This window comes from Symphalangus syndactylus, chromosome 4 (assembly GCF_028878055.3).
Source record: "Symphalangus syndactylus isolate Jambi chromosome 4, NHGRI_mSymSyn1-v2.1_pri, whole genome shotgun sequence".
NCBI classification, from domain to species: Eukaryota; Metazoa; Chordata; class Mammalia; order Primates; family Hylobatidae; genus Symphalangus; species Symphalangus syndactylus.
Genome location: NC_072426.2, coordinates 94430602 through 94454952, shown reverse-complemented (window position 1 = coordinate 94454952; position 24351 = coordinate 94430602). Strand labels below are relative to the sequence as shown.

Below are 24351 nucleotides of genomic sequence, written 5' to 3'. Positions count from 1 at the left end.
GGATCCTCCTGAGGAGACACCTTGTGTCCTGTGTCCCTCCCAGGCTGAGCACAGGCGGTGCAGAGCTGACCCAGGGCAGTGCCTGGAGAATGAATGAATCCAAGGGCCTCCCCCCGGGCAGCCGGAACCCGCGCAGTCTGCCACTTAGCTTCCCTGTTCCCCAGCCCCAGAATAGTGTGGAGATAGCTTGGTTTTGTGGATAGCTACTGGGCTTTGAAATCTGATAGATCTGGGTTTGGATCTCAGCTTTGCCATCTTCTGATCTTGGGCAAGTTCCTTAGTTATTTTCAGCCTTAGTTTTCCCATCTTTAGATGGTGCCACTCATTCATTCTACCTTCGGCTATATTGTTATAAAGATAATTCACATAAAATACCAAATATGCTGCCTGACGTAGTACATAATGAAGGACATACCTATTGTTCTTGTTACTATTCAGAATTATGAATGGAGATGTCAGCGTGACTGCAGGAGGACCACCCACCTCTAGGGCCTCAGGTAGAGAGTCCTGCCTGCTGCCTGGGCCACCTGGGCCTGCACACACCCTGGCTTCTGTGCCTCTGGCTGCAGTCATTGCTTGGGTGGGACAGGGGAGGGTCATCTCCGCCTCAGGCAGCTCATGTGACCTTCCTACTCTGGCCTTTGCTCTTCCAGGAAGTGTTCTGGGCTGCTCTTCCCACCCCAGAGCCAGTCTTGCTGGGGGAGGGAGCCCAAGGGGTCTTCAGGCAGGCTCATGGCTGGTTGGGTATATCCGAGGTGGCCATGGCTTTCATGAAGCTGGACATGATACTGGATTCAGAATCCGGGATTCAGATCTTTCTTTGGCTTCTCTTCGCACAGACACCTTTGTTTCTGGTCCCACCTTTGTGGCCAGAGCCCAGCTTGGAGCTAGGAATCTTCCTCCTGTCCCCCACCCCCCTAGTATCCCCTACCCCAGTCCTTTACCTGGCCAGCTGGCCCTCCTTGCCTCTTCTGTGCCTCTCCTCCAGCCTCTCCACCCTTGGGCCACTCCCTTTAGGTCGGCATTTCTCGAAGCAAGTCCTGGGGAAAACTAGTTCTGTGGGATTTTAAAATGTGTTTAGTGAAAAAAGCATTTTTGCCATCCAGTAACATTGGGAAAAGCCAAATTTCGTAAGGCCCTTCCCATGCGAGTGTGCTTTCGTGATCTCCCAGAGGAGGACAGAAGATGCAGCTTTCCCCAACTCATCTAACCGGGAATGCTTCGCTCAGGAGCACCTCCTGGGACGTGGTTTCCAAGAAACAGATCTGGGCAGAGCCATCTGGGGTGTCCCAGCCACCAGAGCACAGCGTGGCTTTTCTCTGATCTCCTGTCTTTATTAGAGATGGTGCCCAGGCAGACTTCATCTGGACATCCAGGCCACTGCTGGAGGAGCTCACTTGTCTGAAAGCTCCTACCCTAATCCATCCTTCCCTCTGGAACATTTGTGACTGCCCTTTGCCACTAGAACAGAGTCCCTCCAGCTCCTCAACCTGACATTCTGGCCAATGGCATGGGACCCCTGCCTCCCTCTCAGCTGCTGCCACCCACGACTTCTGAGGCGCCCTGTTGAGCTCATGGTGTGGTTCCCAGAGGGCCTGTGGAGTGGTGCTGCTTAACTCTCTCATGCAGGCACCCAACTCTCTGGCTCCAGCTTCCTCCTGCCTCTGATGGAGCCGATAAGACCCACCAGGGCACTCTAGAGAGTGAATGTTCACCTGCTCAGGGCGAGGCTAAGTTTCCTAGTCACTAACCCAGTGAATCAGCACAGCAGCCTATGAAGTTGTACAATTATGGTTACTGTTGTTATTATTTATGGATGAGGGGCCTGAGGCATACTGAGGCTAGCATTGTGCCCCAGGGCACAGAAGCCAGCAACTGTCAGAGCCAGGATGTAAGCCCAGGCAGCCTGGTGCCCTTAACCACTAAGCTATACTGCCCATCTAAGATGGGGTGAAACATGGGTCAACTCGTGAGGTTATAACACCAAAGTGCTTTGTAAACTGTAGAGTGCTGTGCACATTAGACTTTCAAGTCACCAGGCAGCTTTGGAGCACCTAGCGTGATTTTTGTCTCTGTTGGCTTTCAGCAGGCAGCCAGGAAGCGTGTTTTCGGATTGCCTGTGGGGTGTCCAGCCTGTGCTTGGAGGGTTTCAGGAATGAGGGCCCTCTACTCTTGGGCCGAGGTGGCTCAGTCCCCTGAGTAGCCTCACACCCAGAGACTCCTCTAAATGAAGATCGGGCTAGACCCAGCTGACGCATGCCCCTCCCGTGTCATGGGCTTTCTGGAGAGGAGAGCTTGATGGATTGCTGTGCCAGCCTCAGCCCAGCTCCCACCCCCGGATCTAGGGATGCTAGAAATCTCCACAGGGAGCTGTGGGGGCTGCCCAGGGCCTCTGCAGGGAGAACCATAGCTGCTTCCTAGTAAGAGCCAAGCCTCTGTTCCCATCACACTTGGCATGGGCACCCTGTCCTACCCCACCCCCGCACCCAAGGCGGCTTGGAGCTCCCCAGGGCAGGCCCGTTTGAGTTGTCTGTGGGCTGACCGCAGGCCTGGCCTGGGCAGGCATCAGCAGGGGTGGACTGGATGTGGTTGGGGCAGTTGGGGCTCCTGAGGCCTGGGTGTGGGCCCTGGCCCTGCCTCAGATCCACAGTGGAGCCTTCAAGGCTCTGCTCTAAGCTCCTTGCCCCAGACCTCCGTTTCCTTATCTGTAAATGTTAGGATAGGCCTGTGCAGATCCCAGATCACTTCCAGATCTAAGCCATGAGGACTTCTCATTGTTTTTCCATCTACCACTTTTACCTCAAATAAATGTCTGCCTTCTGATTCCTCTGTTTCCTCAATTTTTTGGTTTTTTTAGAAATTAAAAAACATATATATACTAACAGTGAAGAGCAGCTAACTAAAGGAGTACACGCATGGGCTCAGGAGGAGCAGCCACCGCCCTGGGTCATTCACACCTCCCTGTGTGGCTAGGTAGAAATCACCTACCCACTCAGAGCCTCAACTTTCTCATCTGCAAACTGGAATAATACTTGTTTGCAGGCTACTGTGAGACTGTGATAAAAGGTTGCTTGAAATTGGCCCACCCATCCATAGAGGCTCTTAGCTTGAAAAGAACCTGGCTGTGACTCTCAGTTTAGGGTAAAGAGCACAAAGTCAGGAAACGGGAAGTTTGCATGTGGATCTGCTTGGTGGCCTCAAGCTAAGCCCTCCCCTCTCTGGCCTCTGTTCACTGCCTTTTCAAAAATAGACCACCTAGAAGACTTCATCTCATGTGTTGTGTACCAGGTGGTTAACAGTGGCTGTGCAGAAGTGTGTGTGGAGGATTGGCTGGGCATGCCTGGACTCACTGAGAAGAGTGCAGTGATTGATTAGCCATGCCTGCTATGGGTGCAGGAGGTGGAGGGTGGTATAGATGCCACCTCCACCTCTTGCATACCAGAGCATTACCATCCCTATGCCAGCTGGTCCTTAAGGGCTGATCTAGTTCTGTCTGACTCTTCCTGGGGGATGACATTGATCCTGCCCCTATTTGGAGCTCCTGCAGAATGCCAGGTGGGATTTGGAGCCTTGGGGAGCTGGGGGTAGGGAGGGGACAATGGAGAATACCTCCATTCCTGGAGCCAGGGTGTAGGAACATCTGCTAGGGATTTACAGCCTTCTAGAGGGCACCAGCTGGTGGTCAGGGGGTCCTTCCTCTGTCTACAGTCACATCCTTCCCTATATCCTCCAAGGGCCCTTGGGTAACTGTTCTCACCCCTCTCTTCCCCACTTCATGGCATCTGAGCCTTTGGAGTCACAGACAAGAGCCTTGAGTCAGAGCCAGGACAGGGGCACTGCATGAGCACTGCTATCCTGGGAGAGGCTTGTGGCCTGGGCCCAGCACTGGACGGGCCTGTGACTCCCTATCTTCAGCATCCTCAGCACTCCACAGCAGTGCTAGTCACCTTCCTCTCACTCAGGGAAGTTGGGGATGGGGAAGGCAGTATCTAGTTGAGGGAGGTCTGCCACATTCCCATGGAAAACATGATACAGAGAAACATGGGCTTTGTAATCAGACCTGGATTCAAATCCTGGCACTTGTCAGTAGTGTGACCCTAAGCAAGTCATTGGACCTCTCGGAGGCTCAGTTTCTTCATCTGTAGTAGCCTCTGTTTCTTCATCTGTAGTACTGTAATAATAATTGGAACAGCATGGTAGAGTTTTGAGGCTTAACTGATAGGACATAGAGAACCTAGTGTTTAGCACATACAGGTTTGATAGTTGTTCAGTACCTCTTTCCACTCTGAGGAAACAAAGTGTAGGGGCGTGGCCTCCTTGGGAATGAGAGAAAGCCCAAGGAGGCTTCTCCAGAGCTGAATCCAACCCTCCTTTGCCTCTTGGGAAGAGAAGCTGTCAGAGAAAGTTCACTGTGAGGTCAGGGATTTGGAGTATGGCCAGAGGATGGCAGGAGGGTTTGGCCTCAAGGGCATGGCCTAAGCCCTCTAAAGTGTCATGTGCCCAGAAAGACAAGGCACACCAAATGCAGCTAGGATCCCAACCCTGTGTGGGTTGGGTCAGTGGGCTGGCCCCTTTGTCAGGGCCACATCACTGAGTGTTTCGCCAGGACACTGTCACTTCTGAATTAACTTCTGTGTCCCAGGGAAGGTTGTTAGGCGTAGCTGTGTGGGGCTGACTCTCATGAAGCCCCCACTCTGAAATGCCAAGGTTACATTATGTTATCCCACTAGCCAGCATTGACAATGGGTGTTCCCGTGAACAAGGATGGGTGTTGGGAGATTGGATCATGGAGAGAAGTGGGTCCACCCTTCCGGAAGCTTTGAGTGCCAAGCCAAAGCATCTGAACTCTGTGGCCAGGCAGTGTGGAGCCGTGTCAAGTCTTGGCACAGGAGCACTGCCCTGGTTGAGGAAGGAGGGGCTGAATTCTGAAGAGTTGTGGTCCGAATGCAGAATTTCACTTTTTGAAACACTGTCCCCTAAGTATTCATTTGCTCAGCTCCTCAACACAGTGGGGCAGGGAGGAGATGGACTTTCCTGCTTGACAGATGAGGATGCAGGCTCAGGAAGGTGAAATAGCCTCCCACAACCTCACAGCCAGGAGGTCTGGCTCTGAAGACCACTGCCTACCCAGGGTCCCCACCCTATGCAATGACTCAAGCTGGCCTGAGGGCCTGCTCCAGTTGTCCTGCTAAGAGCTGGAAGCAGCTGGCCCCGTGCAGCTGCCCGGAGCTGCCTCTTCCATCCCTCTCCCCATCTCGTCTCCTGTCTCTCTGCCCTTCTTTCTGACTTCCCTGAGGTAGGGCACAAAGTTACTCTCCTACTGTCCTTGCTTCACCACCACCCTCTTCCTCTGCATCCAGCCTGTGTGCCTGGTGCAGGCTACCGAGGATTGGAAATGCACGAGCCACCTGCGACGTGACCACAGGCAGCTTCCACACCTCTCTGAGCTTGTACTCATTACTTTTAAGGTGAGGAAGTCATCAGTCTACATCAGTGCTTGCCTAACCTTGGTCACTTTCATCCCATTCATACTATGTTTAAAACAATTCTTTAATTCACTTAGGTCTACTATTGCTACCTAATTTAACTGCATCCTAAATAATAATATTCATGAACTTATCAGTCCAAAAACTTCACTATGAGAATGTAAAAGGTTTGTCCGTGGACCCTCTAAAGTCGTCTTTGACCCACCAGCAGTCCATGTATCTCTCTTTGGGAACCCTCAACGGGGTAACCAGTGTCTCTCTGAGTCCTAGGATCTTCTGATTAGGGCTGGGTGATGGGTTTTTCACCTCTCACCACCCTGGGTCTCATGTACACCCAGCAATGGGCGTGCGTCCACCTGCCTGTTCACCCATCTGATGAGTACCTGCTGAGTACCGAGCCCTGGGCTAGACTCAGGGATCTGTAACTGGAAGACGTTCCAGCTGATGGAGAGACAGATGCAAATGCCGCTAAGATGGGGGTGTGTGACAGGGACATGGAAGGGATAGGGATGGAAACCAAGAAAGAGCACGAAAGAGTGACAGTTGAGCCATACCCTGATGGACGGGAGGTGTCCACGCATTGCGGGCAGAGGGACAGTCAGAGGCAAAGACATGGAGGTGCGATCTTGAGAGCACAGTCCAGGAGGCAGGGAGCAGCCCCACGTTGGAGACAAGGGGTGTGACTGAGAGTGGTGAGGGCTGGGGGCGAGGCCAAAAAGGATCCCGACTGATGCTGGCATGTGCAGGTTGGCAGGTCATTGCTGAGCCCGGGGCTCATGATGTTTGTCCCTCTGGGAGTCTAAGGCTGATGAAGGGGCTATCTGGGATGTCCTCTGGACCCCTAGGCTTTCCCTCCTGGCTGTGTCTTGGAACGCAGCCTCTGCTCTCAGGCTGTAGGCAGAGCCGCCCACTCCTGCCACTGGCACCACTTGCCCCAGGGGACCTAAGCTGCAGATGTGCATGGCGATTGAATCATTTCTGCACACCGCTGCTCACACAGCTCCCTGGGGACCCCCACTTGCCTGTGCAAGCTGTCATGAGATGTGTGTGCTCAAGTGCATCTGTGTTGGCATCCAGCATGTGCACATACCTGCTGTGAAGTATGCAAGGAGGCACGCGTGTATGTGCCTACGCACACACACGTGTGCTGTGCAGACGCCTCTCTCTGGGTGTGTGTGCATCATGTGGACTGATGAACTAGTGAGGCCTCAAAGGTGGGAAATAAAACACTTGTGTTGGGACAGCTGACTGTTCGGTTGGCTGCCACCCTTGGGAGCTAGCTGCCTGTGGAGCTCCACATTTCTATGGGGCAGCTAGGAGCACCTCATCCCCATGTCCAGTGAGGAGCCTGCTGAGGGCCATTGCCTCCCCCAGCCATTGAGACAGTTGAGATGCGTCTCTCCTTGCTGCCTTGGCATCCCAGAGATATCCAGGGCTCTACTTGGACTTGTCAGAGGGGCTCCAGCCCAGCTCTGCTCACGATGCCCTCCGTGTCCTCTTCCTCTCCCTGCCTCCGCCTCCCACCCTGCCACATGAGGGCATGAGGAGGGTGTTCCCAGGCTTTTTCAGCTCTCAACGTTCTATCCTCCGAGCAGCCCTCTATGCATAATCGCCGCTAACTTTTCTTGAACTAGTCTTCTGCACCAGGCGCCGCCAAGAGTAGACACCCTCGCTCTGTTGGGTGGTGAGAAGTGTAAATGGAAGCTTGGTCCTGAAAGATGTCCCACAGGAGTTGGGAAGACCGAGCTGACCCCATGTCACCATCCAACAACTTCCATTTGCCCAACTAAGCCCAGCCAAGCGTAAGGTGCAAGCACAGAGCTGTGAAAGGGGCAGCGTCGTGGCCTTGGGCTGCCCTGGAGGAACAGCTCCCGGGGCTGCCAGGCCTTCAGCCTCCCCACAGACCTGCCTTGGGACAGGCTTTGCAGCTTCAAAAGCAGGCATTCTCCTCTTGTGGGGATGGAGTTTTCTGAACAGCCGGAGCTCCTCACAGGGAATCCTAAGAGGCTGGTATTTGACAGGCTGCCAAAGGCTGGCCAGCCCGATCCTGTGCTTTGCAGACAGCAAAACGGAGGTCCAGCTCTCTGCCCTATTCACTCAGCAGAGCAGGGTCCTGATCCCCCATGCTGATTAGCTTTGCATGGCTCCTGGCTGCTCCACCAGGAGACATGGCTGGGGTCCTGAGCCGGGATGGGGATAGCCTGCTTGGTCCCACCCCCCATTCAGGGGCAGTAGAAAGGGCTGAGGCCACGGGTGCACCGGGGGCCAGGCCGACAGTGATCTGTTGGGCGGGAGCCCGGCCTCTCCGGCTCTAGAGCTGCAGCCACGGAGGATTTGTAGCGACTTGTAAAGGCTTAAAGGAGTCCAGGCGCCCAGAGGCGGAGGCAGCGGCCCAGCCGAGTGGCGCTCCTGTGGCGAAGGGCGACCTCTGCTGGCCACCAGGTGCGTGTCACCTCCCAAAGGTGGCCGGTGTGCAGGGAGCCCAGTGATGCAAGTGAGTGGATTTGGGCAGGTTGGGTGGAACAAGAAGGTCATCTCTTGGGGCCCAGTCACAGCCGGAGGTGGGGACTACCAGGAGGCGCTGACTGCCAGTCATGGGGAGTGCAAAGAACAACACATTAACAGCTGGAAAGGTACAGGGTTTGAATCTCAGCCCAGCAGCTTTCCGGCTGTGTCACCTTGGGCAATTTTCTTCACCTCTCTGAGCCTTTTAAGGATGAAGAAAATTAGCACTGCATAGGGCCTGGCCTGGTGCCTGAACATAGCAGGTGTAGAGCAGATGGAAGATCCCAGCCTGCCCCTCAACAAGCTGCCTTTTGCATGCCTCCCTCAGCGCACTCTTCCTCTCTTTATGCCTGAGATCCTTTGCTCTCTAGGCCTTTGACCCTTTTACTCCAGAGACTGGAGCCTCCATCTCCTCCATTCCTGGGGTTAGTAACCGCAGTTCTCCATCATTGACCTCAACAGTTTAAAAATGTCACCTCACCTGTAGGTGCCTCCATAATCCACTAGCCATTTGTTCTTTTATTGATTAAGAAACACAGGACACACCGCTGTCCCTGTTGTCTACGATGTCCCTCCTGCCATCCATCTACCCACCCTTGGGTCTCACAGATGTCGCAAGCCCAGACACTCACCCCTCGGTTCCTGTGAGCTGCAGCCCTGCCTGGGAGCAAAGCTCCCTGGGACCTGGACCCAGCCTGGTGCCCCTTGGCCTTGAACAAACCACTGATGGGCCCCAGGCTCCTCAGAATAAAACCAGCTGAGGCAGAGGGAGTAGATAGGGGACCTGAAAGCACCTTTGGCCCTTAATATTCCAGGAACCTTTCCGTCCAGAAGCCAGTTCAGTCCAGGCACCGGCCTCCAGACAAGACTGCCCGTGACCCTGCGTGGGGCCAGCCCAAAGGTGGACAGTCCCATCTCCCAGCTTGCTGTTTCCTTCTTAAAGCAGGACCTGGGCCCCCACTATGACTAAACAGAAAAGAACGGCCTCTGAGCCCCATGGTCGCCAGCTGGGTGGATCTAAGCTCCTGTGCCTGCCTGGGGCTTCCAGGCATTGTCATTCAACAAGTATTTATCAAGGCCCACCAGGCTCTGCCCCCGGACACAATGTCAGGAGAAAGTTCCTCTTGAGAGGTAGACCCTTATGAGGTCACGGAGTTGCCCCTCTGCAGCATCCTGTTCTGCAGATGGGGAAACCAAGGCCAGGAAACCAGAGAAGCCCACTCGAAGTCCATCCTGGCTGGGGACACCTGGGTGCTCACTGGAGTGAGGGGGAGGACAGAGCCTGGAAGCACACCTGGAACCTCCACAGTGCTCAGGTCTGGCCCCCAGGTCACTTAGGTTTGTCAACAGCGCCCCCTGCTGGCTGCCTGGGCCACCAGTGGCCCTTTGTCCTGGTGGGCAGTGGCCTGCCGACAGCGGGATGAAGGCCTGCCAGGCATGAGGTTTCTTTGTACTTCTCTTCTATCTCCTCCAGCTAGGAGCTGAGCCAACCCAGGCCTTTGTGGGATGGGTCTCCCTGTCCTGGCTGGCTGTGAAAGTTGAGTTCTCTATTGGAACCCTGGCTACCAGTGTTCACCCATGCCCCCATGTGGGACCCAGGCCTTCACCACCGCATGGGTATGATATGGTGCCTGGGAGACCACCAGGGTACTTTGGCTCTGATGGGGCCTGGCACCAGGAACTGAGATGGCCTTGCTGAAGGTGGCACTGTCTTGCTCCTGCTCTGGGCTCTCTGTGTCCTTGTCTTCTACACCGTGGTTTGTCCCTGGCCCCAGGAGCCTTTGTCATGTGGATGCTGGCTGAGGGTCTGTGTGGGTAAACTCAGGAGGACAAATACAGCTCCCACTTGGGTGACCTACAGAAGTAGCAAGCGGAGCTGCCCTGATCACGCCCCTGCCAACCCAGACCATACACACACGCACGCGCACACACACACGCACACGCACGCGCACACACACACGCACACACACACACACACACACCCGTACCCTGTTCCCTCCCCAGGACCTGTTCAAGAGTGACAATTGTAAAGAGAAAGCCAGGATTCTAGAGCTGGCTCCTATCCAACAAGCTGTAACCTCCAAGCCTCAGTTTCTTCATCTGTAAAATGGGGATGTAACTACATTCTCTTGTCTGTGCTGTGCCTGGACCAGTACCTGACTCATAGGAGGAGCTCAGCACATGGTCATCTAGTAGGTAAATGTGGGCCTGGACCAAGACTTCCTCGAACACAAGAAAATGATTTCATTGTAGTCTCTGCATGCCCAATCCATCTAGCCTAGGACCCCGCACAGTGTCATTATTAAAAAGCATTTTGGCCAGGTGCGGTGGCTCACACCTGTAATCCCAGCACTTTGGGAGGCCGAGGTGGGTGGATCGCCTGAGGTCGGGAGCTCGAGACCAGCCTGGCCAGTATGGTGAAACCCCATCTCTATTAAAAATATAAAAATTAGGCAGGCTTGGTGGCAGGTGCCTGTAATCCTAGCTAAGGCAGGAGAATCACTTGAACCTGGGAGGTGGAGGCTGCAGTGAGCCAAGATCACGCCATTGCACTCCAGCCTGGGCAACAGAGTGAGACTCAGTCTCAAAAAAAAAAAAAAAAATTGGAAAAAGCTTCAGGGTCCCTCGTTTCAGGCTGGAGTGTGAGCCCCCTGAGCAGAGGGGCCTTGTCTGAGGGCTCAAGCCTTAGAACAGCACCTGGCAGGGGGTTGATGGGCAGATGTTAGTTGGATAATGCTTCCTCATACCTAGGAATACTGTGCGGCCATTAAAAAATGAAAAGGTGGCCAGGCGCAGTGGCTCACACCTGTAATCTCAGCACTTTGGGAGGCCGAGGCAGGGGAATCACGAGATCAGGAGATCGAAACCATCCTGGCTAACACAGTGAAACCCCATCTCTACTAAAAATACAAAAAATTAGCCAGGCATAGTGGCAGCACCTGTGGCCCCAGCTACTCGGGATGCTGAGGCAGAAGAATCGCTTGAACCCGGGAGGCGGAGGTTACAGTGAGCCAAGATTGCGCCACTGCACTCCAGCCTGGGTGACAGAGTGAAACTCTGTCTCAAAAAAAAAAAAAAAGAAAAATTCTTTGTGTCTTGATGTGGAATAAACTTTGAGATGTATCATTAAGGGGGGGGAAAAGAAAGCAACGTCCAAATAATGTGTATAGAATGTTACTATTTTATGTTTTTAAAAATGTGGCAAGAAGTAGTGCGTGTAGATATTTGCTTCTAGATGAGACTCTCCAGAAGGGGGACTGATGGCACTGGTTCTCCTAGAAAGGGCACCAGGGGACTGGGGAGGGGGCCTGGACCCAGGACTGGATACCTTTGTGGACTTTCTGATTTTTGAACCATGCAAATTAATTACCTTTTCAGACACACATGGAGCAATAATAATTGCAGCAAGAGCTACACATCCTTTAAAGCGATTGGAGGAGGAACAGGACTTTCTTCCAAAGGATGGGGCCAGGCAATGGTGTTGGTTCCCTCAACAAGCGTGTGTAGAAGGCAGACAGGCAGGCAGACACAACCTACACTTCCACCAGCTGCGAGGACTTGGCACATCTGGGGCCTCAGTTTCCTCATCTGTAAAATGGAGATGATCCTAGCCTTACAGGGTGTGTGTGAAAAGGAAAGGAGAGAATGCAGGTGTCCAGCACGTGAGAAGTCCTCGGTGACATGGCCAGAGATGAGGGGTCTTTAGTGGGGAGTGTGGCAGAGTAGCAGAGAAGGCTTAGGGCCCAGGTCTCCTGTCCAGCACCCTGGGTCTGACCCAAGTGTCTGCAGCCTGAACTGTCCACTGGGGGCAGGAGGGCAAATCGAGCTGGCAGCGGGCAGACTTCTGCCTTGGCCCAAGGACCTGGACCCCTAACAGTGGGTGGACTAGGGCTGTACAGTCCTTCCTCTCTCTACCTAGATCCCTGCCTTTGCTGTGTGGCCTCCCTGGAGCAGCCTGGGGACTCCTGGAGCTTGGGCCTTTTTCGAGCCGAAGGAGCTTCCTCCGCTTAGCTCTGCCATCCAGAGGGAAGTCCCATTCATGCTAATTGGCCCTGAGCACTCCCTTCTCCCGCACTTCAGGAAGGGTGAGCCTAGTGCCAAGCCATCCCTGCACCTGCACTGTCAGCCTTGCACAGTGGAAACTGCGGGCTGGCAGTCAGGAACCCTGGTTCCTGGTGTGGGCTCAGACACCGCTTGATGTGCCACCCTGGCTTTTCCCTTTCTGTCTCTCAGCCTCAGTTTCTTTATCTAGAAAATGGGTGTGGTGCTCATTCTTATCCTCCTTTTCCAGGAGGGCAAAGTGAAAAAAAAACAGAGTTGTGAGTGGTTTGTAAATTATGAACAACTCAAAGCCTGAGGGACTGGGGGAGGGCAGGTGCCACCTGAGATCTCCATTCAGAGCACATGTGCATGTGCACTGAAGGTCATCATATGGGAAGGTCCCCCTGCATGCACATGTATGAACACACACACACACATACACACGCACACACACGTGGGCCAAGCCCTGAACCAGGAATCCAAGGGGAATTGCCACCCTCTCCACCACCCAAAACACACATGCACATACAGAAATGTGTGCACCTGGCTGGGCGTGGTGGCTCACACCTGTAATCCCAGCACTTTGGGAGGCTGATGTGGGCGGATCACCTGAGGTCAGGAGTTCGAGACCAGCCTGGCCAACATGATGAAACTCCGTCTCCACTAAAAATACAAAAATTAGCCAGGTGTGGTGGCGGACACCTGTAATCCCAGCTACTCAGGAGGCTGAGGCAGGAGAATCGCTTGAACCTGGGAGGCAGAGGTTGCAATGAGCCGAGATCGTGCCACTGTACTCCAGCCTAGGCGACAAGAGCAAAACTCCCTCTCAAAAAAAAAGAAAAGAAATGTGTGCACCTGCATGTGCAGTTCCTTATCCCCTGGTGGGCATGCCTGCCCAGTGCTCACATGTGCCACACATGGAAAGCATCCGGAAGCATTTCCTGCCCTCAGCCCAGTGGGGTACCCCAGGTGCAGCCCCACAGGGCCCAGCAAAGGACTCTGGAACCTGCCAGTGTTGTGGCCAGAGGGCAGTTGGGAGGCTGCTCAAGGTTGGCAGGCCTGGCGTGATCCAGTGACACCCTCTCCTTTCTCTTCGCAGGCTGGACAACGTTCATGGCTCTCGGGTAGAACCTAGCGAAACGGCCAGAATGAATTCTATGGACAGGCACATCCAGCAGACCAATGACCGACTGCAGTGCATCAAGCAGGTGGGTGTGGGGCAAGGCACACTCCAAGGGCAGGGCAGATGGGGTGGGCAGAGCAGCAGGCCTGTGCTGCAGCAGCAGGGCATCTGGCGGGTGCTGGCTGGAGACGATGGCAGGGCCTCCTGACCACCTACCTATTGAGGCCATTATTGGCATGCTGGCACTGACCAGCCTAATGCTGGAATCACATGGCTGGGTTTCAGTGCCAATGCTGCCCTGTCCCTTTCCACACCCTTCCCAGCTGTGTGACATTGGGCCAGTGTTGTGGCCTCTCTGGGCTCTGTTTATGTGTAAGGATGCAGTGATGCACCTGGCACTTCCTTCTCTCTCCCACCACCTCCCTCCCTGGAACTAAGCTCCCTATCCCTTTGTTCTCAAAAAAAAAAAAAAAAGTCACAGGCTGGGTGTGGCAGCTCATGGCTGTAATCCCAGAACTCTGAGAGGCCAAGGTAGGAAGATTGTTTGAGGCCAGTCTGGGTAACATAGCAAGACCCTGTCTCAGAAAAAAAAAAACAAAAAAAACAAACAAAAAAAAAAAAAAACAAGGAAGGAGGGAGGGAGGGAGAGAGGGAAGGATGGAGGGAGGGAGAGAAGGAAGGAAGGAAGGGAGGAAGGAAGGGAGGAAGGAAGGAAGGAAGGAAGGAAGGGAGAAAGAAAACATTAAAGCTGAAAAAATTTAAAAATATTTACTAATTTATTTAAAAATAAGAACCCATTATAGGCTGGACCCAGTGATTCACACCTGTAATCCCAGTGCTTTGGGAGGCCAAGGGAGAAGGATCACTTGAAGCCAAGAATTTGAAACCAGCCTGGGCAACATAGGGAAACCCCATCTCTATTTTTTAAAAAAGAAAGAAAAAAGCCACAAGACAAGAGGTCCTAGGAAATCATATCACTTTACAGGAAAGGAAACAAGTACAGAGAGGGCAAGGGGGTATCCTGAGTCCACTCAGCACCTCTGGTGCTGGGAAGACCTAATTCCAGAGAGTGCCGTGGTCCCCACCCTGCTGAAGCTCACACCAAGCCCAAGAGGCAAGCTGCCCAGGAGTTCCTCTATTTGGACTGCCGGGAGGTGGGGAACCTTTCACAGGGGCGCCCCCAAGCGGTGGCCAGGAGTGACACACCCACCTGCTGGGCCCAGCTCCCACAGCCCAGGCTGGCAGCTTCCCTGCACAGACCCACAAACGTTATTCACTCCAGGAAGGACCAGGTACAGCGAGAGGGGCACGGGCTTTGGTGTCAGATGCCTTGGACCCAAGTCCTCATTCCTTTATGGACCCACGGTGGGATCTCAAGCTAGTCCTCCATTTCTCTGAGCCTCAGTTTCCCCATGTGTCAAATGGGGCCTACCTCGTAGGATGCTATGAGGATGGTGCAGGTGATGCACGTAGCCCAGCCCTGGTGTGTGGTGGGTGATCAGCTAATGGCAGTGGCGGCCATTGTCCTCAGTATGTCAGTGACAGGGAAGGGAGTGCTGGGGCTCGGGCCCCTGGCCTAGGCCACCTTAGCAAGAAGCTCAGGCAACCAGCATGGGCTGCTGGCCCCCGGGCTTCAGCCAGGCAGAGCTTACAGCCCCCTACCCACCCAGCCTTCCCTCCCTGAGGGCCAGGACCCAGACGGAGCCTCCCCAAGGTGCCTGCCCAGTGGAACTGAGGCTGTTCCTCGAGAACGAGGGTTGTGTGTCCTCCTATTAGCATCGAGCAGAGCAGACTTGAAGTCCGGGCAGGGTCTGCAGAGAGGAAATTGAAGAAGGCTTGTTACAGATTGAACCCAGCGCAAATGGCTCTCCCAAACGGCAATTACGCGCCTCTGCTCACTGTGGTAGAATAGAAACCAGACGCCAAGACTCCCTCCTCCCCCACACTCCCTCCTCCCACTCAGGGTTCTGCAGGGCTCTTTCCTAGCTTTACCTTTCACTCCGTTTCTCCCACCCTTGGCTCAGCTGGCAGTGGCCCCACCCTCCAGTGGGATGCTCATGCCTCCTGTGCATGGGACCCTCTGCGTGGCAGGCACACCACTCCTGCCGAGAGCTGCTCTCAGCCTCTTTCCTCTTGGCACCTAACTCCGTATCACCAGGGGTCAGGGTGCACCTGACTTCTTTGGCCCTCCCTGGGTCCATCTTGGGCAGAGGCCCACCAGAAGCCCCTCACAGCATGGCACACAGCTCAGTCACCATTCCGTTGCTTACAAACTATGCAGCCTTAAGTTGCTGCTTCACTTCCCTTCATCTATAAAATGGGCATCATAATTAATGCACACTCAACCAGCACATGCCAGAGCCCGCACCACCCTCCCTCACCTGCCCCGGCACACACATGCGTGCACACACACAGAGGGCTCTGCTTTTGAGCCAGGCAGTGGCGCATTTGTGAGTGTGCCCAGATGCCTCCTGGGCCATCCAGAGCTCCCTGCATGCTCCATGCCCCTCCTCCCACACCTCTGGTCAGACACAGCTCAGTGCTGACATCTGTCTGCTCCACAGCTGCCCTAGAAGTCAGCCTCGGCTGGCTGGGGACTGTTGATTCTCAGGCATCCTGGAACCTAATCAGAAGAGAAAGGCAAGCGTGTCTGCACGAGCTGAGATGACGGATGTGTTGGCTGTGCAGACTCCGGGCTGGTAGGGGCTGTGGTTCCCTCACCTCCCCACACAGCCTTCCCTTCCTGCCTTCACCTTGGTTGTAGCCTTTGCTGGCGTTCACCAACCCCCACCCTCTGCACCCTGCTGCCCATGTCCCCTCACAGCCTCTATCTCAGCTGCCTTTGCCCCTTCTCAGCCTCTTGGTACTGGGAGAACCAGTGCTCCCTCTTTGCAACGTGCCCTTCTCAGAGATCACTGGCACATCCAAGCTCCACCTGGAGAGCCCTGCAAATCAGCTCATTCCTGCTCAGCAGCTGCCCTGAACCCCAGGGGCCCTTCTGAGCATCTGTACCCCATCCCTGAGCTTGAACACTTCCTGGGCACCCAGCTGTCTCACCTACTCTCCTCTGTCTCTCTGGAGCTATGGGCCCTGTAGGAATACATCAGGTCTCCCACCAGGTTGAGCTCCTTGGGGGCAAAGGACATGCCATATTCATCTCAAAATCACAGAGTCTAGCATAGCATTCAGCTCAGAGTGGGGCCCAACTATTTTGGGTGGGCTGAGGAGTGGGGTGGACTGATAGATGGATACATAAGAGAATGAATGGATGGACATATGGGCAGATAGTTAGATGGGTGGGTGGGTGGACGTGTATAGATGATGAATGGATAAATGGATGAATGAACAGATAGGTGGGTGGCTGGATAAATTAACTTCTGGATGAATGGGTAGATAGGTAGATGAATGAAGGGATGGATGAGTGGTGGATAAAGTGGTGAATGGATGAATGGGTGGGTTGGCAAGCAGACAGATGGATGAATTGATTCATTTAGGATGGATGGATGGATGGATGGATGGATGGATGGATGGAGGATGGATACACGCATAGATGGATGAATGGATGAATCATTTGATTCACAGATGGACTGGTGGACAGATGGATTGATAAGATGAATTCATCATTTCAAGGCATTGGTGTGCCCTGTTCCTGCCCCAGCCCACTCAGTGGCATTGGATATAGCCCAACTCTTCTGACGAATTATAGAGATGGGCAGGCTTTCTGGTGGGGGACAGAGTAATAGTGTCCAGTAACAGCCACAGTTAGGGAGGCCTCTGCCTATGATTCAAATGTGTGCTCCCATCCCCAGCCCATCAACGGCTGGCCAAGCTCACCCTTGCCCTGCCCTGGCCCCTCCCTCCACCTCCCACTGGGGCTCATTCTGCAGTGGCCACGTTGCTGGCCCACACAGCAGGCTCACCATCCTTTGGACAGTTAACTGCTCCCCAATCATTTCCCGTGGGGTTCAGCCTTGTGCCAGCCTTTGGGGTTCCAGAGGTGAACAGGAGGCTGTTTCTCCCCTCAGGAGGCTCACAAGAGAAACAGGGAACCATGGAGGGGCCCTGGCATCAATAGCAGTAGCAGTCTTCCCTGGGCTCCTGCTCTGTAATGAGTTCCTTGTCGTTTCTCAACTTTGCAGCAGCCCTGAATGCCGTCACTACCCCGTTTCACAGATGAGGGGTCTGATGTGCAGCAACGTCTCCTGGGCTGCATGGCTCAGCAACTGAGATGGGGTTTGGACCATGTCTGTCCTGCTTATTTCACTAGATCACTTTGTCTGTCTGTGCACTTCAGTCACCTCATGGTTGAAATAGGTGACAAGGGCACAGAGAAGGGAGGGGGCTTGGCCAAGGCCAAAGAGCTGCACAGTAGCCAGCAGTGTATTCCCAGCACCTTGGGAGACCGTGGTAGGAGGACTGCTTGAGCTCAGGAGTTTAAGACCAGCGTGAGCAGCATAGCAAGACATCATCTCTGTTAAAAAATAACAACAACAACAACAAAAAGTAGCCAGGCATGGTGGTGCACACCAGTAATCCAAGCTACTTGGGAAGCTGAAGTGGGAGGATCACTTGAGCCCAGGAGATTGAAGCTGCAGTGAGCTATGATCGCACCACTACACTCCAGCCTGGGTGACAGAATGAGACCCTGTCAAAAAAAAAAAAAAAAAGCCAGCAAAGGGGACACTTGATGTTTTCTTCAGCAATGAAGTGTACCCACAGCCTACAGGCCACACAAGCTGTCTGGGGTGAGCTCTGAAGGCTGGTGAGATACTGAAGGCTGGGCACTCAGGTGCCAGAAGCAGACTGGGCCTCTGAGACGGACCTCAGAGGCTACCCCTGCACCCAGAACCCCAAAGTGGGGTGCTGTGACCAGCTGGGGGCAGGCAGCTCTGAGGCAGCATGCAGTGGCTCCTGACCCTGCTAATTTGGTGTGACATCACTGAAATAAACAGAACAACTCGGTTAGCAGGGGTGGCTGGTGGGCAGGAATCAGCTGATTTGCATGGCTTTCCACGTGCAGCCTAGATACCACCTGTGGCCTCTGAGGGGCATGCTTTAGAGAAAGGGCACAGGAGGCAGAGGTGAGGACCCCCCGCTGCCCTCTCAAAGGGCTTGTTTCTCTATGTTGAAATTACTCCTGTCTCACACAATTCAAATGCAGGGAGCACTGCCTTTGCAGAAGGAGCCAGGGCTGAGAGCGGCCACGTGCAGCTGTGCTTCCAGGAGAGCCTTTGGGAGACAGAGTCAGGACCAAGGGCAGCCCCACGTGGGAGCACCCCATGCGTCAGGCACTTTGCCAGGGGCTGTATAAGCCTCATCTTGTTTAAGCCTCACTGCGGCCCCGTGATGGAGGGCTTTGTTGCTGCTTGCCTGCCCTCTTTCTCTCCTACATCTCTTTCTCTCCCTTTACTTCCATGGAAGGAGGACATTCTCCTTCATTTCACTTTCCTCCACCCATTTTTAAATATCTTGCCTTGCATGAACCACATTGTAGCAACAGTCACGGAACCTTAAGCGAAAGAAATAAAACCCCACCACCAAGTCATGTTCTGTCATATCCCCATTTTACAGATGAGGCTACTGAGGCTCAGAGAGCTGAGGGGACCATCCTAGGTCAGTGGTTGAAAGGAGGTGAAGGCAGAGTGTGGACTCCCATAGCTCCCCTGCCAATTCTGGGCCCTGTGGCTCCTAAGCCCCTCCCTGCCCTGGCTCTGGGGCAGGCTCATGCTGCAGGTCGAATGGAGGGACTGCCCTGGGTGGCTCCTGTTCTATTGTTTCTCCCAGCACCAAGGCAGTGGGACCTCAGGAGGTGCCATCATCTCTGCAGTGGTTCACACTCCTGCCCTGTGGACACCCTCCAGGGGTCCTTCAGGAGGAGACAGTCAATTACAGCCAAATTGGGCCAGAGCCCCATCCCAGAATCTCACCTTTGCCCCTAATCTGCTCCTTGCCCCTAGCCACATCTTTTGTCTCCTGGACTCAGTACCCAACTCAGAGGGCCTGGGGAGACGGATAAGAGTGAAGGGGGGCATGGAAACCACCCGTTTGCTTTGCACCTCACCCACCCCACCAGCCCTGCAGCCTGGGCCTGAAGCAGAACCAGGAGGCCCAGCACCCTGGCACCAGAATTCAGTCTCCATCGACTCAGACTCTGCCTGGCAGGGCCCTGAGCTCAGGCTGACTTCCCCAACCATTCCAGCAGCCTCTGAGCAGATCCAGACAGGGCCCAGTAAGTCACACATAGCAGCCCCTAGTGTGAGGACAGTCCAGGCACGTGTGCTTCCTCCACCCTCCCAGCTGGCTGTGGCCTCCCCCAACCCATCACCTTATGTGGCTAGGACAGAGCAGGCTCCAAAGCCAGAGCTGGTGGGAGCCCAGTCCGGGGCTTTGATGGCGGCGGCTGGGCAGTCGGGGGTAGTCAGGAAGGAATCTCCAGGGCCAGCCTGTCCTGGATCAGGGAGGGAGAACTCCCAGAACCCTGCAGGGATCACCTTCCGCCACCCCCACCAGCATCCAGAAAGCACTCTGCTATTAGTCATCAGCCTTCTCTAGACCTTGGTTTTCCTGTCTTTGCAATGGGGCTACTAATCCACCGGGGTGGGGATGGGGGTGGAGGTGGAGGTGGGGGGTGGGGTGGAGGTGGGGTGGGGAGTGGAGTGGAGGTGGGGGTGGAGGTGGTGGAGGTCGGGGGGGTGGAGTGGAGTGGAGGTGGGGGTGGGGGGGCGGTGGGAGCAGGCATGCCGAGCACGGGGTGAAATCGAGCATGAGGAAACTCACTGATCCCAGCTACCCCTTTACCCCTTTCCATGAACCTCCTCCCCAGTGAGGCTGGGGTCTTCCCACCCCAGACCCCCACACGCTGCCTGTGCTACCCTCATTCTTGGAGCCTCAGCCGCCTCCTTTTCCTTTCCCACAGCACTTACAGAATCCTGCCAACTTCCACAATGCCGCCACGGAGCTGCTGGACTGGTGTGGAGACCCACGGGCCTTCCAGCGGCCCTTCGAGCAGAGCCTGATGGGCTGTTTGACGGTGAGTCTGCACCCTGTCTGCCTGCATTCCTGCCCAGGAAGGTCAGCCGAATGCTAGCATGCCTGTCCAGGTTTCAGAGAGGTTGTCAGACATTGGGAGGTGACACCAGTGAGAGGGCTGGGAAGACACTGGTGCTGGGGTGATGGCCCTATTTGGTGTGTCCCCCACGTGTACACCCCAGGGGACCTGGAGTTGATAAGGGGGCACAGTCCCTAGGGATTGTGTGGGTTCCCACACTTGATGAAAAAGACACAGGGCTCACTTTGCAGGTCACTGTTCCATCATAAGCACAGTAGAGAAACTCTCAAAGGGTTTTCAGCCATTTTTTATCCAGTCGTTCATTCATTCATTCACTTAGCAAACATGTATGGAGCTTCTTTTGTTGTCATCCATCCATTCAGGTAAGCATTGATTGAGCCCCTCTTATATCCATCCTTCTAGCCAAATGAGCATTGATCTCTCATCGATCATATATGATCCCTGTGCTAAGCCCGGGGAAACTGAAGATGAATAAGGCTTCACCGAGCCTGGTGTCCTCTGTAGTGGAGGAGCCAGATGTGTAAAGAAGTGACTGAGAAAATCATGTCCACAGTGAAGGCAGCACAGAGAAGGGAATCCTGAACTGGCTGGGTGGCAGGGCAGGGCGTGGAAAACTGAGGAAATGAGCCACCCTCCACGTGCAGGAGTCTGCCAAGCAGCAGAGGGGAGCAGGAGTGCTCGGGCACGAGCAGCAGAGGGGGCAGGAGTGCTCGGGCACGAGCAGCAGAGGGGGCAGGAGTGCTCGGGCACGAGCAGCAGAGGGGGCAGGAGTGCTCGGGCACGAGCAGCAGAGGGGGCAGGAGTGCTCGGGCACGAGCAGCAGAGGGGGCAGGAGTGCTCAGGGCACACGGAACAGCATCTGCAAAAGGCCACACGCCCGACAGAACCCAGAGAACAGGAAGGGTCAAGGCTGCAAGCTGGGCAGAGGCCAGGTCCAGAGTTTGTGGTGTGATCGGCCAGGCTAAGGAGCTTGCCAGCCAACAGGGCCCCATGGAAGTCACTCGAAGCTTGGGAATGTCCCCAGCCATGTGGCCTGTGTCCATAAGTGTGATGACCAGGGAGGGCAGCTGCTCAGAAGGCCCTGAGTCCTCTTTGAAAGGAATGTGGGTAAATAGATGGCAGGTGAGCCCGCCTATCCCAAGGCTGGGACAGGAGGGACCAGGAGGATGTCGGGCCAGGCGGGAACAGTGGGCATGGCCCACGGGCACCAGGCTTCCTGAAAAGCTGGAAGGAGACAAAAGGCCCACATGGCCTTGGCCTGGAGAGGAAGAAATAGTGGCAACACGGCTATGGTGACAAAGCATCTGTTCTGTGCGTGGCGGGGAGCCGGCCCACAGAATACACCATCCCACCAAATCCCCTCAGTGAGCCTGGCCGGCAACCCTCCCCCACATTTTACAGAGGAGGAAACTGAGACTTGTAACTGACTTCCCAAGGGCGCACAGCCTTAGAGGTGGGCCTGGGATTCCAGCCGAGGCCTGCCTGTCTCCAGAGGGGATGCCCTTGGCCATTAGGGATGCCAGACAGGGATGCAGCCAGGACCCTCCTGGGGCTGCTCTGCTTGTCAGAAGCCAGCACCATCTGGCTCCCTCAGGCCACCGGGCCAAATCGAGCAGCCACCTGCACTGCCCAGTCTTCCTCATCCTTCAGCCCATGGGTTCCCCTCTCCCTCCCCCCAGCCCCCTAATCCTCTTTGTGGGGATCTGGTTCTAGGCTAAGCCCTGTGGGCAGGGACAGATGTTGCCAGAGGCCCCCTCACTTCCACCCCAGCGGAGGATGGAGGAGGTGGGGACCTTGCATGACGTGTGGCCAGCCAGGCTGCCACAGTCTCCAGCACATTGCCCCAAACCTGACCCTGTCTATCTAGGATGTGGGGACTCGAGACTGAATCAGAGAGTGGCCCTCGCCGGCCTGGATGAACCAGGAACTGGCTCTGCCTCAGTCCTCTTGTCCATGCATTCATTCATGAACATTCACTGGGCTCTTGTTGGGGGCCAGGACCTGTGCTGGGCCCCGGAGGGACCGTTGTCAAGGGGCTGGCCTGCCAGGGGGAGCCTGACATTTAACCCACAAAGGAGCAAACAGGGACACATGCCAGAGCTCTGGGAGAAGGGGCAAGGGCACAGGGCAGGAAATGTCTCCTGAGGAGTTGACCTCCTTGGGAGGATGAGAAAGCAGGATGCTCCAGGCAGAGGGAACTGCTAATGCAAAGGCCCTGAGGCTTGCTGTGTTCATGAACAGAAAGAAGGCTCAGGTGGCTGGAGCCCAGGGAAGGGAGAAGCATGTGAGATGAGGCAGAGGAACAAGCTAATGCAGGGCCCACAGGCCAAGCGAGAAGAGTCTGGGCATTATTTGGAGGGCAGTGGGGAGCCCTTGAAGGGTTGTCAACAGGAGAGTGACAGGCTATGATTTGTATGGGGGCAGAAGCTCTGAAGGGAGCATCTTTGGAGGGCAGGATGGAGGGATCATGGAGGGCTTCCTGGAGGAGGGAGCCCAGGGAGGGCCTCATGGGATCTGGCCGGACAGAGAGGAATCCATGGCAGGGGAGGCTGTGCAGACAGTGCCCACTCTCCTGGGCCTCTGCTCCCTGCTTCCAGTGTAAGGCATGCCCCTGGTGGAATGGCCCCCACTCCTGCAGCCTGGCCACAGCTGCAGAGACCTGAGTCTAGCTTCACTTAGAGCTCAGTAGAGCCAGCAGCTTGAAGGGGCTTGGTGGGGGGTAGTGGGGATTGTCATAAACGACACTTCAGTGCTCAGGGTACTTTCCCTGGGCACTGTCTCTTTGGATCCTTATAAAGACCCTTTGAGGTAGGCAGGGAGTCACCACTCCCATTTTACAAACAAGGCCACTGGGAGGGGGATCAGCTTACCCTAGTCCCAGGCTGGTTCCACAGACTCCCTGGGAGCCTCTGGGCACTGTTGCCAGTGCCCCATTCCCCAGGCATCCTCAGCCCCAGCCCTGCCCCATGGAGAAGAACAGGATGCGGGAGGTAGATCCCAGGGGACCTAGGTGGGGCAAGACAGCTGTCCCCTCCCCACACACAAGCACACACACCCTCCCTATCCAGGTGTCAGCCCGAGTCCTCCAGGTTGCTGCAATCCCCTGGGTGACCTCTGGAAGCAAACTCCAAATTCCTCTGGATCCGGCTTACTTTGAGGATATAAATTAAAAATCACTTAGCCCCGAGCAGCAAATGGACACATTTCTGTCATACTTGCTTCTAAGCAGCTCAGGCACAATTAAAGTGACCCCAGACCTGGCCCTGCCCTCCCGTCTGCTTCACATCTTGAGACTTAAGGATGCGGAAGCACAGGACCCCCAGGCCCTGCCCCAGGGGCCCGCACAAGCCCCGGGCCACCACTTCCTCATCAGAAGCAGGCCCTTCCTCCTCCAGTAGTCGGGCAGAGCAGCCCCTCTGGGCGCCCTCTCCCTCCCGTGAGCTTAGGGAACGGCAGAAGACAGCGGAGACAGTGGGAGAGCAGGTCCAGGAGGAAAACAGGTTTCACATCAGCAGGCCTCTCCTTCATCTCCCCAACGAGGACGCCCTGCAGCTTCAGAGGAGGTCAGAGTCAGAAAGACCTTTCGGGTCCTGCCCCCTGCCAGGAGTGGAGACTCCTTCTCCAGCATTCCCCAGACAGCCTGTCCCCCTGCTTTGTGGCCAGCAGGCTGGACGCTTTTCAAGACAACTCAGTTGCTTTGTGGGACTAATGTAATTCACCACGTGACCTTAAGCAAGTCACCCGTCTTCTTTTTTTTTTTTTTAATTTTTTTTAAATTTTAGAGACAGTGTCTTGCTCTGTCGTCCAGGCTGGAATGCAGTGGCACGATCATTGCTCACTGCAGCCTTGACCTCCTGGGCTTAAGCGATCCTCCTGCCTCAGCCTCCTGGGTAACTGGGACTACAGGCGCCTGCCACCATGCCAGGCCAATTTTTAAAATTTTTTTTCTTAAAGGTGGGGCCTTGCTGTGTTGCCCAGGATGGTCTCAAACTCCTGGGTTCAAATGATCCTCCCACCTCAGCCTCCTAAGTAGTTAGGTACCACAAGCCTACACCATCACACTAGACTAAAAAATTTTTTGCACAGATGGGGCTAGGCATGGTGGCTCATGCCTATAATCCCAAGCA

The 24351-nt window shown here is 55.0% G+C and overlaps 1 protein-coding gene across 6 annotated transcripts in view; it reads left to right on the top strand.

Moving 5' to 3' along the window:
• Positions 1-24351, top strand: part of ZMIZ1 (zinc finger MIZ-type containing 1) — a 244620-nt gene that overhangs the window by 118349 nt on the left and 101920 nt on the right. For all 6 annotated transcript variants that reach the window (XM_063638174.1, XM_055275575.2, XM_055275580.2 and 3 more), the window contains 2 exons: positions 13132-13240; positions 20072-20185. In XM_063638174.1, coding sequence (XP_063494244.1) covers positions 13181-13240; positions 20072-20185 — 174 coding nt within the window. In that variant the 5' untranslated portion in view covers positions 13132-13180. The remainder of the gene's footprint in view (positions 1-13131; positions 13241-20071; positions 20186-24351) is intronic.